Genomic DNA, 17,300 nt, shown 5'->3' with positions numbered 1-17,300 from the left:
CAATAATACTTGTGTTGCCCTGGCACCGCAGGGAATGGTCTTACCACATTTAATGCCCATTTAACCCCTGTAGGCAGAGACTATCAAGTCACATTCCAGGTCACCCCACCCCCACCCCCATCCCCCCCGCCATTTCCCCCCTCATACACGTCAACATTCTTCTGTTCACCCCACAACTTCGCCTTTCCAATCATTTTTCAAACATTATTGTTGCATTTTACGATATTTGTTAATATGTTAATGGTTCATTGTCCTATGATTTTTTACAGGTATCTCTAAATAATGATGGTCCGTCTGGTTTTACCTTGGAAATTGATTTTTCCTACATTTTTAGTGGTTTTGATGAAGAAGTAATCTACTGTGATTGATTTATTTACGTCCAACACTCTCTTCCTAACAACCAACCCCCTCCCATACCCCCCATTACCAACTCATACCTTGTGCACCCACAGCCTCTAGAGACCCAACTCCCCTCAGCCTCTCCCCTCCGTGGAACACATGGTTCCCTGAAGGTGGTGTAGCACTCGGCCTCTACCATAACACAAATATGGCTGCTTTGTTTATGTGTGTTCTCTCTCACCCAAAACCCCGATTCTCAAAGTCCCTCCATCATTGTTGGGTAGAGATAGGAGGTAAATATCAGTTGATTTCCACACCATAACTACTGCTTCTTCATCGAAAGCACTAAAACTGAAGTTAAATCCATTTCCAAGGTAAAGGCAGCCAAGCCATTATTAATTAGAAATACCCCTCTAAGTACCATCTCGCACAATCCACAAGCATGGCAGGGCAAAACATCAATAGGAAGACGAAGAAGTAACTCATTTTGGCAGTTGGTCTGAGATCCTTGAACTGAACGGCTTCCTAACTCACAACAAAGATAAGGAAAGGGTGAAAACACTTTTAGTCATAAAGAAACCAAGGATCTTAAAAGCAGTAGCAATGTTTCATAGCTTTCTGTCATTTACTCTGTATAGCAAAGATTAAAAAATATCTCCTTCAATTTTTTAGCAGCATATATATGTATATATATATATTATATATATATATATATATATATATATATATATATATATATATGTGTGTGTGTGTGTGTGTGTGTGTGAATAACTTGATCACGAAGTATATAAAACGTGATGCTATGTATAAATAAAGGTTTTTTTGCCACGAAGGAAATAAAAACGAAAAAAACAAGATTAGCCGAGTACAATTTTCGGTCCTATTCGGACCCTTTACTGAATCTAACTGGTTTTTTCATTTTTTTCCTTCGTGGCAAAAAAACCTTTATATATATATATATATATATATATATATATATATATATATATATATATATATATATATATATATATATATAATTGAGCTTATGATAAAAATCTCGTTTTCTTCGGCTACGTTTTCTTTGAGGCGTAAGGAAATAAAACCAAGTCACTTTTGTTAAGATATTCATACTATTTATGTTCATTGCCACTCTTTCTCTCTTTTTCATTTTTGAGATTTCAGGTATATATATATATATATATATATATATATATATATATATATATATATATATATATATATATATATATATATATAATATATATATATATGCCTTACATAGCACACATAAATTCTGTATCATAAAAAGATATCTATAATAAACTGCTAATGTAGGTACATAATGCCTCTAACGTATAATTTCGTTGACTAAAAAGTAAAAATTTGAAATTAACAAATTATTACTTTGAATAAAATTATATTTTCTTAAGTAATTGAAATTTGTAATTATTTTTTATGTCATAAATTAACTTTTTTACATAAAATTTCTTTATTTTTCGAGTTATTGAATTTTAACCATTAAGAGCACACAACAACTGCCATTTCTCGTTTTGTACATACTTATCTAATACACTTTGGAGGAGAGGCCGCTTATGAAAGCTGACCTTCCTAGAAAATCCCTTGACTCCTTCCAATCATGTGGCGTGCATGCCATTCCCAATTTCCCACTGCAAAGCAGAGCATGTAATACGGTACGGTTCGATTTGTTTTTTCGTAATTCGTACCACGCATTTTTACCGTACCGTAATTTCGTACAGTACCTAAAAATTCATACCGTACCGTACTAGTACGATATTTTATCATACTGTTTCCATACCTACTTTTTTTTTTTACATTGCAGTTCATATAGACATAACATGGCACTTTTACTACTACTACTACTACCATTACCACCACTGCCACTTCAAGAAGATTGGTGTTATGTAATACATTAATGATATAATACAATTTTATTTTGCTAAGGTTACAAAAGGAAAATGTTCAGTTATACAGTATTAGGCATTCATACAGTTTTATGTGTTGCAGCTCAATAGCATTACAGCTTCAACAATATCCTCTTTTAGACCTAGTCTTAAATCATTAAGAATATAGCGCAACCCAGAGAATGTGCGCTCTACGCTCGCTTGAGTAACAGGCAGAGCAACTGCTACTTCAGCAAGATTTTTTAGTGCACTTTCTTGTTGATAATGCCACCACTGGAAAATACACTAATTTTTACTGATACGTGAAGCTTTGGCGAACATTTTGATATGCTCAGCCACTTCACTCTCTTTGCTTGCGGTATCAGTTGCTCTGCTTACATCACTGACTCGGAGTAATTGCTTTACAATATCTACTGACCCAAGTGCTGAGTCACCTTCACCATCAATATCGCCGCTCGTGAATGAATCGTCTTTTTGCCAGCATTGAGACTGACGACCTAGTACTAGTAGAAGAAATAGTTTTAATTGTTTTTCCAGAGTCCAAGAAGATGTATTTGACCTCTGGCTACAAAAGGTTGAGACTCGAGGGTGATTAGCACTCCTACCATATTTTCTTAAACCTGTTCAAACTTTTCAGGAAAAAGGGCGACAATTTGGTAGATTTGGCAAAATTTTTGAGCGGCGCTGCCATTTCCTCGTGTATGGATGATTAAGGGAAGTGACCACCAAGGGTCACAGTAATAAGAGGATTATCTGACCTCCCTCCATTCGTCGGTACAAAAGCAAAACACAAGAGATCAAAACATTATGTTTATAAATATTGGACTTTGTTGTACATTTTTCGAGTTGCTCAATGAAAATTTTAAGTAGGGTTTTATTATATATATTATATATATAGATATATATATATATATATATATATATATATATATATAAATATATATATATATAATATATATATATATATATATATATATTATATATATATATATATATATATATATATATATATATATATATATATATATATATATATATATATATATATATATATTTATATATATATATATATATAGTATATAATATATATATATATATATATATATATATATATTATATATATATATATATATTATATAATATATATAATAAAATCCTAATTACATTTTGGATGCGTGTGTATATGTGTACACATAGTATATACCTTGTTTATATATGATGTTACAAATTGGTAAGCATACATACACATGGCATTATATATTACTTATACATTGAAGTCACTTGTGAATAAAAGCAAATAGCCTGTATATGTCCACTCTCAGGATTAACCTTAACCTGGAGGAGGTTAATCCAGAAATTGTACCTTTTTGGATTAGGATGAAATACCTCCTTTGGCAAGATGGGAAACGTGTCAACGCCGCTAATTGTAGGAAAGTCTAAACCTTTTGTAGCTAGAGTTATAAGTTCCTTCTCTTCCTCGGTGAGAACATTATATCTTCTGTCAAGATACACAACAGATAGGAAAGCAGGGTTCCTAAGCCAAGAATCTTGCCGTTTTTCCCTGCTGTGACGGGGCAAACCCCACTGGGATATGCTTTAATTAACACCCCAGTGAGAAGAACTCTGTTAATCCTTTATGGTCACACACCTGGTTGACTTGGGCGGTGACAAATCAACCAGGAGAGTGACCCTGGGCGGTTGGGCGGTGGCCGGCGGGGGCTTGGCTGCTTGCGACACCTATCTGAATTTGGTACGGAAATGGTACAATTAAGTACGAAAAAAAAAATCGTACTTTGTACCGTACCGAACTCAAAGGAAAATATCGTACCGTAATATCGAACCGTACTTACATCCCCCAAAAAACCGTACCGTACCGTAATATCGTACCGAACCGTACCGTACTACATGCCCTGCTGCAAAGTAAATCCTCCAATCTTCTTCCCAGATAAAACCTATTTTTATATGGGGTTGCCATTGTGAATGAGTCGTCTCCATCGATTTCTGTCCTGTGCATCGCTCTCGTTAATACTTTTCCATGGCATATCTTCACCTACACGATCATGCCATCTCTTTCTTGCTCTTCCCTTCGTCCTTCTACCCCACATCTCCATTTCCAACGTATGTCTTCCAACATGTGCTCCTCTCTTTCTAACAGGTGTCCATACCATCGAAGCCTTTCCTCTTGTATTTTCTTTGATATTTCAACTACCTTTGTCGATCCTCTGATATACTCATTTCTAATCCTATCTTCCCTTGTTACTCCCGACATCCATCTCAACATTCTCATTTCTGCTACATTCATCTTCTTCTCTGTTTTCCTCATACTTGCTGTTTCTGTTCCATATAACATTGCTAATTTCAGAGGGACTTTGTCACAGAGGACCTCTGATGCAGGCCTCCAGTTATGCCATCCTGCCTGAATTCGATGTCTCATCTCTTGGTCCATGCTTCCACTATCCTCTAATATTGACCCTAAGTACTTAAACGTCTGTACTCTCTTTATTTCTTCCCCACCCAATCTTATGCTATTTCCACCATCCTCAGTAATACTGGAACACATATATTCGGTTTTTGATCTGCTTATTCTCATTCCCCTCTCCTCAAGTGCTGCTCTCCACCTCTCCTCCAACTCCTCTCTCCCCTCTGAACACAACACAATGTCATCTGCATATAATATGCACCATGGCACTGCTTCTTTAACATCCCTGGTCATTACATCCATAACAATGTTGAAGATGAATGGGCTAAGTGCCGACCCCTTGTGTAATCCATCTCTTATCTCAAATCCATCTGTCTCTCCAACACTGCTTCTCACTCTAGTATACACATTCCTGTACATCTCCTGAATAATTCTGATATGCTTTTCCAGCACCATCCTCTCCCTCAAACATCTCCATATTTCTTGCCTTGGCACTCTGTCATAGGCCTTTTCAAGGTCTATGAATACCAGATGCAGGTCTCATTGTTTTTCTCTGAATTTCTCCATCAGTTGACTTATGCAAAATATTCCATCCGTTGTGCCACTTCCCTCCATAAATCCTAACTGTTCCTTCCATATTCTCACTACTTTTCTCAGCTTACCATCTATTATTCTTTCGAAAATCTTCAACATAGGAAACATTAGTTTGTTACTTCTATAACTACTGCATTCCTGGACATCCACTTTACCTGTAAATATAGGTATCAAGATGCTTTCCTGCCATTCTTCCGGTATCTTTTCTTGTTCAAATATTTTTACCATCAGATCATACAAGATGTCTACCCCTTCCTCTCCTAAGGCTTTCCAAACTTCGACTGGGATTAAGTCAGGTCCTGTTGTCTTCCCATTCCTCATTCTTTTTAAGGCTTGTATCACTTCATCCCTAGAGATCCCCATTACCATTCCCATGTTCACTTGTCCATCCTGTCTTACAAGTCTTTCATTTTCTTCATTTAGCGGTTGCTCAAAATACTCTTTCCATATTTTCAAGATGCCTTCTTCCTTTTTTATGATAGTACCATTCCTATCTTTCATTTGCTTAAAATGGGTGATGTCCTTCATTCTTTTATTTCTCACTTTTGACAGTTTGAGCATCTTACTCAACCCTTCCTTGGTTTCCAGTTCATTATAGACCTCTTCATATGCCCTTGCCTTAGCTTGACCTACCACCCTTTTTACCTCTGTGTTTCTTTCTCTTAATCTTTCTCTTTCCTGCTCCAGCTGTGACTCTTCAAATCTCTTCTTTGCCTCCCTTTTACCCATCACCACCTCCTCCCCCCACCACCAGCTTTCCTTTCCTCCCATACTATTCCAGATGTTTCCCCTAGTATCTCCTTTCCATGTCTTCTAATAACTGATACATTATGCCTCCACCATTCTCCCACATCTTCAATTCCCAGAACAACTTCTCTCAGCACTCTTCTCCTGAACTCTCTCTTCTTACCATTATCCCTCCCTAACAATTTATACCACATGATTTTCTTAACTCCATTCATTTCTCTTTTCATCTTCAAATCCATATAAAGGAGCCTTTGTTGGGGGGGGGCCACATGGGATAACTTTACAATTCCTGACTTCAATCAGTCTTGATCTATAGTAATAGTAATCTATTTGAGTGCTTCTACCGTATGTTCCCAAGTGCTTCCTTCTTCTTTTATAAGAAAAGTGTTCACTTTTAGACAACATTCCTCCCTTGAATCTAACCTGGCTATTCTATGGATTCTCTACTTTAGCATTCTATATTTTTATATTAACTTACCCTCACACCTGCAAAAACCACAAATAAATGAAGTGAATATTTTGGCGGCCTTGATTAGTGGATAGGCTGCAATTTGACTTTGTTCAGCGACCTCTTCTGGACTTTGCAAGTGGTAGCAGACACACCTGAGCCCCCGTTTCCATACCTATTGTTTTCTTATGGCTATGCTGCACCAAAGCACTTCCATGCAAATGATGAAATACATTGTAATATCCCAATACACTTCCATGAGAGAGTTGCTCATCAAGAATGAAGCTGAAGAAATGTCTGAAAATCCAGATTTGACTTTTCTATTTGTTTTTCTCTCTTTGGATTGTTCCGCTTTAATGCTGATGACATGAACTGTTGTGCAAAGTAGAAAATGAATATGCATAACAGATAAGGTGAAATTATTATGTTTAATTCTTGTAATATACAACATAAATATATGATGAGTTTAATCATAGCGTATTCATCATCCAGATATCATGTGATGCAATGTCTCTGTGTTTTAGAATAAGATACAACCATATGAGATAACATAAGAAAATGATAAAAATGTCTGAAGAAATGTCTGAAAATCCAGATTTGACTTTTCTATTTGTTTTTCTCTCTTTGGATTTTTCCGCTTTAATGCTGATGACATGAACTGTTGTGCAAAGTAGAAAATGAATATGCATAACAGATAAGGTGAAATTATTATGTTTAATTCTTGTAATATACAACATAAATATATAATGAGTTTAATCATAGCGTATTCATCATCCAGATATCATGTGATGCAATGTCTCTGTGTTTTAGAATAAGATACAACCATATGAGATAACATAAGAAAATGATAAAAATAATGGCAATCCTCATTATCAGATCAGAGTTCATGAATTTACTGTCTTCTATACATACATGCACACACACACACACTCACACAAACAGATACTTACCAAGACCACCGAGATAGAAGGCCTGTTCGATGTTTTGTGACGTAAGCAAGGGTGGTCCGAGCTGCTAGCACTGACTACGCTGCCAGATGAAAGAAGTGTAAACAAACCCTCGCTAAAATCTATCATTTTTGGTCCGCCAATTATTAATTTACTTATTTTCTCGTCTACACTAATCAGTGTACACCAAATAATACTTACTCGAAACACAAGTTATAAGATTGATATAAAATGCTGAACCAAAACAATTTGTTTAGTTACAATAGTGTCTACCAAAGAATAAACAGCAGTGCATAGGTTTACATCACAAGAAAACATGGTTCTTTCTATTATATGTGAATGAAATAATTCTCTCTTACATAGTCATTATTTGGTATTTAAATTTTCAAACTTTCTCTTTGGCTACAACAGTTATTTTCTTGAACAACAATTATTCAATAAAACGTTAGTAGAAACCCATATTGTTAATTATTCTGTACTATAACCTTCATTACTTATTGAGCAGCTTATCTATTATTTACCCTTTGACATTTAAACGTTTAAATTCATGATTGTCGACCAAATGTAAAATTTTGACATTTGCATCCTGAATTTAAAAAAAGGGAGTGATTTTTTCCAATAAAGCTTGAACGATATATTCATTGGATATTTGTAAAATTAAATGAACATTTTGCTTCTCAAAGGTGTGGGGAGATAATGCTTTTAATGATAGTTTATATGAATGTTCATTGAGTAAACATCTATAATGGTGCATTATGAATTTAGTTTTCCAAATTATTGACATCAAAGGAGAACTGAGGTAACTTTATTGTTTTACTTATAACTTTCTGGCCAAGCCAATTATTCCTGATATATTTTAACAACTTTACTGAAACATACACGAAAAACGGCATTTGTTACTCTGAAATGGGTGAGGATACACTATAGACAGCTGTGGATTGCTGGGAAAAATAGGACATTGCTTTCCCAGTGATAGCATTATGATGTTACAATGCAAAACACTGTAAAAATGATTTGTTCTAAGCCTATAATTATTTTCTTCAGTGTGCAGTGCAGAACATCAGCTTTTATGCTCTAATTGGGAATTTGTGCAACTTACTTGAATTTAGACTTGACCTGTTCAGCAAAGTAAAATGCACCTGTTGCAGCTTCACTATAGCCAAAGGCTGAACCAACAATATTTTGCCTTTATAATGAAAATTTGGTATTAAGTACGTGATTTTCAACCACCATCAGTATCACTATTTTGTCATTGGGTAGTAATGATTTACATTTACTCTTAATGTACATAAGAAAATTTGAGTCCTTTTGTTACGATGCTGGGCAGACCTGTTTGAAAAAACACTCTCCTGATGGTACAGTAACTTTGAGGGGAACAACTATATGTATAACAAAAAAACAATATTACCAGCTCTGATGAAAAATCAAATTTATTCAATCATTAACTAGAGCTAAAATTATTGCCAAAAATGAAGTAACTAGTTTTATAACAGTAATGAAATATATATTGGTGTTAGAAATACATTCAGCAGTATCAGTTCTCTGGAGTTACTGAATATCTGCTTAATGATATTTGTATCATGAACCTCTGTAGGAATCTTGAGATCTCCTAAGTGACGTACTTCAGTGACATGAAAAATTCATGTGTTGTACAGTTAGTCTTAATGTAGGTAGGGCATTGTGGCATAAGTATGGTATTTCATTAATCTGTACTGAAGTTTTACCTGCGGAAGAAGAAAGGTGGTCTTTTAATATCTTTACGTGTATATGTGAACACTGAAACCTAGTAATGCAATGAGGATAGGTTAGGTTAGGTTAGGTTAGTGAAATTTCTAATGTAGGCTCCTGTTTTGAACCTGTAACCCTTAGAATTAGAATATTATGCCAGTCTACTTTTTTCACCTTAAACCATCTAGGCCCAAAAGGTTTGTCCAATGCCTTTGACTATTGTCAATGGAAACCCCTATTTCCCCACCACTATACTGTACTTAAGTTGTGATGAACCTATAACTTATGTCTGTGGTAATGTTAGGTATCATATTTGCAACCTTCTTACCTGATACAGGGCCCTTGTCCCAACCATTGCAATATACCTTTCTTAGGTTTACTTGTTTGATGTGTTTGCCCTTTCTTTGCTTGTTGGGAACTTTTTATATGCTGCTTGCCTTACCTGACTACTGCTACCACCATTAGTCTTGCCTATTATGACATTTAAATTGTTTTTTTTCCAAAGCTTTATAAGTCCTGAACTGGGTTGTTTGACACAGGTGTATTGGCCACACTGGGAGTTCTTTGACTTAGCCTAGCCTATACCTATTCGACTCTGCTAAGCATTGGTTGATATGAATTCCTACTAAAATTCAATGTAGGCTAAACCAGTCTTTCTTTATATTGCACCTGGCCTTGTTGCTCACAACTTCTACCTAGAATGAAGACTGTATTTACATTGCAGTCGAAAGTCATCCAGAGAGAAAAGTCAAATAGGTAATACCTGTTGCAGTGAACTTATTGCCGAGTTTATCTGCTTACCACAGTAAGTTCGTCAAAAAAAAGACACTAGATGTATCCATGGCTCGCTACCTCATGATGCCATGTAAGTTTTATGTTCCAGTTCATAAATAAAACAATGGAACCACGAAAACACCTCGTGTCCAAGTGATGTAAGCGAAGGAAGATCGAGAGTCGGGAGTGAATTGCCAGTCACTCGCCTCGGAGAGTCGGACCACCAGGGTGGATGTCATCACGTCATCACGTCACATCGAACAGGCCTTCTATCTCGGTGGTCTTGCACATACACACACATACAAAAATGAAACTAATCATACAACTTTTTCTAATGCATTGTCATTACAACAAACCCACTAATGTCCGTTGAATCCCATGTAAGGACAACGCTTTTCCATAATTTTCTCCATATGTAATTCATCATTCACGTTCTTACTTCCCTCCGCGAGAGCGTTCAGCGGGCTTTCCGCCAGTGTATATAACTTGTATAGCCATATTTTGTGTACTTTTATATTTTATATTATATGCCTCTCAAGAAACACAAATCGGGTCTTGCCGACCCACTTTTGGTCTCTCGCGGGTCGGTAACCACATTTCCGTCCGCATGCTGTGTATTTATATTTTTCTTACCTGTAATAAAGTCAGTACACTTCTACCTGCCTCTTTGTCCACTCCTCACAAGTGGTGACCTCCCGGTTTGGAAGGTGACCCAAGCGGTTTTGGCTCAGCCATTAAGGGACTAACTACCGCCGCTCACCTTCAGAGATCTTTAACGGACTCACACGGCGCCTCAGTATAGATCTCTGAAAGCTCCTACCGTGGAAATAACCAACGCCTCTAACGGACTAAATACGGCATACCTTCCCAAGGTGTGTTCAGGCGTTTCCTCAAACGGTTTGGCCCGCCATTTACGACTCTGTCGACCGTTTTCTGTGAGAGAGGACAATGGGCGCAGACAGTACCACGCGCGACACCCAGGCCCCCCCTGCCCCAGCGACGGCCTCGGACACAGCTGCCGCTCAAGCCGTTAAATTACCCCCCTTCACAACGGCTGACCTGACCGCCTGGTTCTTCCGAGCCGAAGGGCAATTCCGAATTGCGGGGCTCACGAACGAAGTACTGCAGGCTGACCTCGTCGCAGCGGCTCTCCTGACAGAGGTGTTCGACCGAATATCTTCCTGGCTGACCGGTCGAGCACGAACCGGACTTGTCACGCTCAACGAGATAAAAGAAAGGCTCGTGACAGCCTACTCCACGCCCATCGCTGAAAAGGCCGCCCGCGCCCTCGATCTAGTCGCGAACCCCATGCGCGGTGCCGACCCCCAAGATGCATGCCTCGTCCGTCTGCCCGAAATAGGCTCTGACGGAAAGAAGAAAGAGATCTGCCTGAGCCGCGAAATATTCCCGCGGCAACTCGAGCTAGACGTCCGAAAGCAGCTGACCGACGCATACACCCTAGAGGACGACGAACTACTGGAGAAGGCGAAGAAACTGACAATGTCAAACAACGCCGCGAAGCTCGCCGCCCCCCGATCCTCCGTGTGCCTGGCCGCAGAGAAGGATGAAGAAGATGATGACCCAACGCAAGAGATTGATGCCGTATCCCAAGGGAAGTCCTCCCACATGCAGCGAGGAAAAAATTCCTGGTGCCACTTCCACCGGAAGTTCGGGAGATTCTTCAAGAGGTGCGAAGGCCCTTGCACTTTCCAGCAGTCAAAAAACGGCGACGGCAGACAAAACCAAGGCCGCCCGTGGCAGCGGCCTCGTCTGGACCACACACCGTAGGGTTCTACGTCCTTGACGCGATCTCCAGCCGGAGGATGCTGGTGGACACGGGGGCGATGCACTCGATATTCCCGCCCTCACTGGCAGCAGGCCCGCGCGCCCCTACAATTTGTACCATGGCCCCCCACAAGTACGGCAACCTCCTGCAGGAATTCCCCGAAGTCTTCAAGCCAGAACTTTGTCAGGCGGCAGGGACGCCGCCCAAGCACGGAATATTCCACCACATCACCACCACAGGTCCCCCAACACACACGAAGTTCCGACGACTCCCTCCCGGCCGCCTTCAGGAGGCGAAGCAGGCGTTCGCGGAGATGGAACGAATGGGCATCTGCAAGAAAGCATCGAGCCCTTGGGCATCGCCCCTGCACATGGTATGGAAACCTGACGGCACCTGGAGGCCCTGCGGAGACTACAGGAGACTCAACCTCGCTACAATCCCTGACCAATACCCCTTGCCCAACATGCAGGATTTAACAGGGGCCCTCCATGGGGCGAAGGTCTTCACAAAGATGGACCTCTTAAAATCCTATTTCCAGGTTCCAGTGCACCCCGAGGATGTCCCCAAGATCGCCATCATCACGCCTTTTGGCTCCTTCGTCTTCCACTACTCCACCTTCAGCCTGAGGAACACAGGGGCCACCTTCCAGCGCCTGATGGACAGCATCCTGGGGGACCTGCCCTTCTGCGTCTGCTACGTCGACGATATCTTGATTTTTTCCAGGTCCTTGGAGGAGCACCTACACCATGTCCGAGCAGTCCTGAAGCGCCTGCAGGAAAACGGGTTGGTCATCCGTTTCGACAAGTGCACCTTCGGCGCCGAGAGGGTGGACTTCCTTGGGCACGAGATCTCCACGGCAGGCGTGCGCCCCATGGCCTCGAAGGTAGGCGCGGTACAGAAGTTCCCAACACCAACCACGGTCAAGTCCCTGCAGGAGTTCATCGGAATGGTCAACTACTACCGCCGATTCATCCCCAACGCCACCCGTACCATGGCTCCCCTAACACAGGTCCTGAAGGGGAAACCAAAGGCCCTAACGTGGGAGGCTGAACAAGGGAAGGCATTCAACGAGACGAAAAGGGCCCTCGCCAGAGCCGCGACATTGTGCCACCAAGACCCTACTGCACCTTTACGCCTCACCACGGACGCCAGCAACGTTGCCTGCGGGGCTGTCCTCGAGCAGATGGTCCAGGGCGAGCCCCAGCCACTCACCTTCTACAGTAAAAAACTGTCAGCTGCCAAAACGAGGTACAGCACGTTCGACCGCGAACTCCTGGCGGTGTACCAAGCAGTGCGCCACTTCCGCTACCTCCTCGAGGGCTCCCCTTTCACGATCAGGACAGACCACCTCCCTTTGGTACACGCCTTCACCAAGGCGGGCGATGCTTGGTCAGCAAGGCAGCAGAGGCACCTGGCAGCCATCGCGGAGTTCGGCTGCACCATCCAGTACGTGCCGGGCGAGAAGAACCCCGTGGCAGACGCCCTATCGAGGATTGAAATCAACGCCGTGCATCTCGGGGTCGACTACGAGGACCTCGCCCGGGAACAGGCCGCCGACCCGGAGACAGCCGCATACCGCACAGCCATCACCACCCTCAAGTGGGAAGACGTGCCCTTTGGACCCACAGGCACGACGCTCCTCTGCGACATCAGCACGGGCCGCCCGCGCCCGCTGATCCCAGCCTCCCGAAGGAAAGCCGTGTTTGACGTTCATACACGGACTCTCGCACCCCTCGGGCCGGACGACAATGCGCCTCCTGATTGAGAAGTTCGTCTGGCACGAAATTCGGAAGGACTCCCTCGAGTGGGCCAGGACCTGCGTGCCTTGCCAAACTAGCAAAATCAGTCGACACACAGAATCAGGCGTGGGGGAATTCCTGCAGCTGAAACGAAGATTCGGCCACATCCACGTAGACGTCGTGGGCCCCCTGCCCCGTCGGAAGGCGCCAGATATCTCCTGACGATAATCGATCGCTCCACCAGATGGCCCAAGGCAACAACAATGTCGGAAGCAACCACGAAAGCGTGCGCCGAAGCCCTCCTCGCCAGTTGGATCAGTCGATTCGGAGTGCCCGACGAAATCACGACAGACCGCGGACCAGTTTTCCTGTCGGAGTTGTGGACTGCCCTGGCCCGCCTTATGGTGACATCGCTACATACCACCACCGCCTACAACCCAGCAGCTAACGGCATGGTGGAGAGAGTCCACCGTTCAATCAAGGCTTCCCTGATGGTGTGATGCACCGACGAAAATTGGAAAAGCCAGCTACCGTGGGTCCTCCTCGGTCTCAGGACTGCCTCACGGGCAAACGGCGAGGCATCACCCGCGGAGAAGGTATATGGGGAGCCATAAACAGTCCCTGGCGAGTTCTCCCCGACCAATGCCGACGACACAGACGTCTCCATCGCCAGGCTTGGGGAATCCGCCGGGAAATTCACGCCCTGCACCAAAACCTTCTCCGACAGGACCAAACGTTTCCTCCCGAAGGCCCTGTCATCGTGCAAACACATCTTCGTCAGGGACGACGCCCGCCGCGCACCTCTAACGAGACCCTACCGAGATCCCTACCGCGTCCTACGACGCACTGACAAGGCGTATCTCATATCCATCAACGGTCGCAAGGACTGGGTCACAATCGATCGCCTAAAACCAGCTTTCATCATAGACGAGGACCCCGCAGACGCGGATTCCACAGGGCGCCTCAACCTTCCTCGGAAAGAAGCGACTCCTGCGATCGCCAAGCCTCCCAGTCGTAGCCGCGGCCGCCCTCGTAAGACGGTCGAACCCCCCGAGGATCACCTCAGGGGAGGCATCCCGTCCCCGGGAACTCCCGAGGATCTACCACAGCAACTGATGTCGCGCACCAGAGGGCGCCTCCGCCGCCCAGCTCGTTTCCGCGAGTGATCAACCGAAGTACGAAGAAGTCAGCCAACAATTATGCATAATTATTGTCTTAGGGGGGGAGTATTTGTAAGGACAACGCTTTTCCATAATTTTCTCCATATGTAATTCATCATTCGCGTTGTTCTTACTTCCCTCTGCGAGAGCGTTCAGCGGGCTTTCCGCCAGTGTATATAACTTGTATAGCCATATTTTGTGTACTTTTATATTTTATATTATATGCCTCTCAAGAAACACAAATCGGGTCTTGCCGACCCACTTTTGGTCTCTCGCGGGTCGGTAACCACATTTCCGTCCGCATGCTGTGTATTTATATTTTTCTTACCTGTAAGTAGTCAGTACACTTCTACCTGCCTCTTTGTCCACTCCTCACACCCAAGTGACATCAAAATGAAATACACTTGTGAGCAAATTAATGCCAATAAAAAAAACAAAAATTAACTTTCACACTTACGTCTTCATAGGCTACGGCACATGAACACGAAGTCATTTGCACTCGCCTTGGTGCGTAATATCCAGTTACACTTGCAACCGTGCGTACTAAATTCCCGTTATCCCTTTCCCCCAAGAAACACAAAAACATCTCTTACCCTTAAAAACTAGCTAACCTCACTGCCAAACGCCCAGCAGCCAGCTAACCAGCCGAAATCCCTGACTACTAGATAAATTCCCCATAAATCAGCAAAAGAGTCAGTTGCCAATATACATAATCCTAACCACTTTTTCCCAACATATGCCTAATCTATAAAATCCTAGTCTCTCCGGAAACGTAACCTAAAGGCATGAATGCCCCTTTTCCACTTGCCCCCAATCTCTTACGAGGTCAAAACGACACTTGTTTAAACAATTGGAGAGAACTCCTAACTTGATAACGTGAGCTACCTTTCATGGTTAAGTGCTACCCCTGATGTTAGCTGAAAATCAGATATCAAACTCTAGGCTAATTCAAACTCTTGCTGTTACAAAAATATACTTTTTATTTCCCAAAAATAGCTAACATGAAAATGGAATAAAATATGTTAAGATTCGTCTTAAAAAAACATTAAACTATCATATTCTTCACAAAATCATTTTGAAGTAAGTACCCCCTCTTATCTCTTTCTGTCCAAAAATTCATAGTTTATCAAAAGTCAATACAAGTTAGAGAAATCCCATTTTTTTCTATAAGGTGACTTCGAATCCATCTGAAATATAGAGGCCATAATTATCAGACAATTAAACATTAAAGTTCGTCAATAAAATGTGTGTCACATCGTCCTCCCCCTTCTCTAGTACTTCACTTTTACCTTTTCCGACAGACCTCCGAACGCCTTCTCTATGCCAAAATCACTTGTGTCCACTATGACAGTTTGTCGCCTAATTCCCCCATTAATTCACATACTAGAGATCATATGTAATTTTCTCTGACTCATATTTACGCCCACTAACCGACATATGGATACACGCATACAATGTAACTCAATAACTTTACCTGTGATTAACTCATTTACTCTTGCCGAGAACATCCAGCACGCTGGCAAATAACCCGTTTCAAGGTTTATTTCGCGATATGGGTTCCCACAACTTGGTCAAATGTAGATTCCTAAGCACATATAAATGAGTTATATATTAGAAAGAACCATGTCTCTGCCACCTTCTTACATCTCCCAACATCCGGTCCGAGACTGCTGGCAGAAGCAAAATTCAAGAGAAAAATAGAACTCACATTTTTTCTTATGACAGCCATTACATGTGAGTCAAAGTTTCTAACTTTTTATTTCTAGTAAAGTTTTATTTACTACAACGAAGTTACTTTCTTGGGAACAATAATGATTCAATAAAATATTAGTAGAAACCAATAAAATTAATTCTGCTATTTTTTCTGTGCCCTTCATCGCAAAAATCATTCTGAAATGAGGCTTCATCATCAGCAAGAGCATTAAAGGTAAAACAGCTGGTGCCTATACATAACCATATTTACGATATTATCTGGGCATAATTATAACGAAGCCCTGCTGATAACAACAATTAAGGTCATTGTGGTTCTGTTGGACACATTATCAAATCTTTAGTACAAGCGCTGCATTTTTATTACTTTTTTGTTTAACTTGTCTTTGGATCTGCCATTCTGTTTGGGTCAAAACCTTTAATCCAGTTTTATAAATTTTCCCTTCTCTCCGATAGACTTAATTCTGTCACAGAACTTTAGGAAAAATTGCATCGACAGGCATTATAGCACAGCAATTGCAGGACTGACCTCCAAAGGCCATATTGACATAACAAAACTGACAGATGAGTATCAACGTTGGAGAATTATGACATCATAAATTGATAGAGATTTCGAGACGAAGATATGTGGAGAGGGAAATGCTTTCATTGGAAATAAAGGGAGACCTCTAAGGGATGAGGGGAGAGAAGCAGCCGGGCTTAGGAGGCCATATTGGACGACTTGACCAGATATAGATTTTATCTTCACTTTACATTTAATGTTAATTTTCTGTCTGTCTAACACTGCTGTTATTCTGGAGATGGAAAGTAAGCATTCGATATCATCATAACATAATGTGCTGCTGATCCAGGAGAGTTAGGATGCTGCCCCACCGAATCCGCCAGGTGTGTGTTGATCCAGGAGAGTTAGGATGCTGCCCCACCGAATCCACCAGGTGTGTCCAGGGTGTGCCCTACACTGCCAAAGTGGCCTCGCCTGTCTATAATCATGTCCGTCTTCTTTCT

At 41.8% G+C, this 17,300-nt stretch overlaps 1 protein-coding gene across 1 annotated transcript; it reads right to left on the bottom strand.

Moving 5' to 3' along the window:
- Positions 1–661: 661 nt before the first annotated feature.
- Positions 662–5,118, bottom strand: LOC135204394 (uncharacterized). Its single transcript, XM_064234609.1, has 3 exons — positions 4,925–5,118; positions 4,569–4,792; positions 662–864 (listed from the first exon to the last, which is right to left on the bottom strand). Exons 1-3 carry the CDS (start codon positions 5,116–5,118, stop codon positions 662–664), a joined length of 621 nt encoding a protein of 206 aa, XP_064090679.1.
- Positions 5,119–17,300: the final 12,182 nt, after the last annotated feature.

This window comes from Macrobrachium nipponense, chromosome 47, assembly GCF_015104395.2.
Source record: "Macrobrachium nipponense isolate FS-2020 chromosome 47, ASM1510439v2, whole genome shotgun sequence".
Lineage (NCBI taxonomy): Eukaryota > Metazoa > Arthropoda > Malacostraca > Decapoda > Palaemonidae > Macrobrachium > Macrobrachium nipponense.
The sequence above is the reverse complement of the archived record's forward strand: the minus strand, read 5'-3'. Positions and strand labels throughout refer to the sequence as shown.

Bases quoted from the DNA above. Each gene is read 5' to 3' on its own strand.
- LOC135204394 (XM_064234609.1), bottom strand. From the start codon at position 5,118: ATGGTGCTGGAAAAGCATATCAGAATTATTCAGGAGATGTACAGGAAT. The intron at 4,793-4,924 runs GTGCATATTATA...TATGTGTTCCAG, and splicing joins GTTAAAGAAGCAGTGCCATG to TATTACTGAGGATGGTGGAA. The intron at 865-4,568 runs GTATGAGGAAAA...GTTGTGAGTTAG, and splicing joins ATATGGAACAGAAACAGCAA to GAAGCCGTTCAGTTCAAGGA.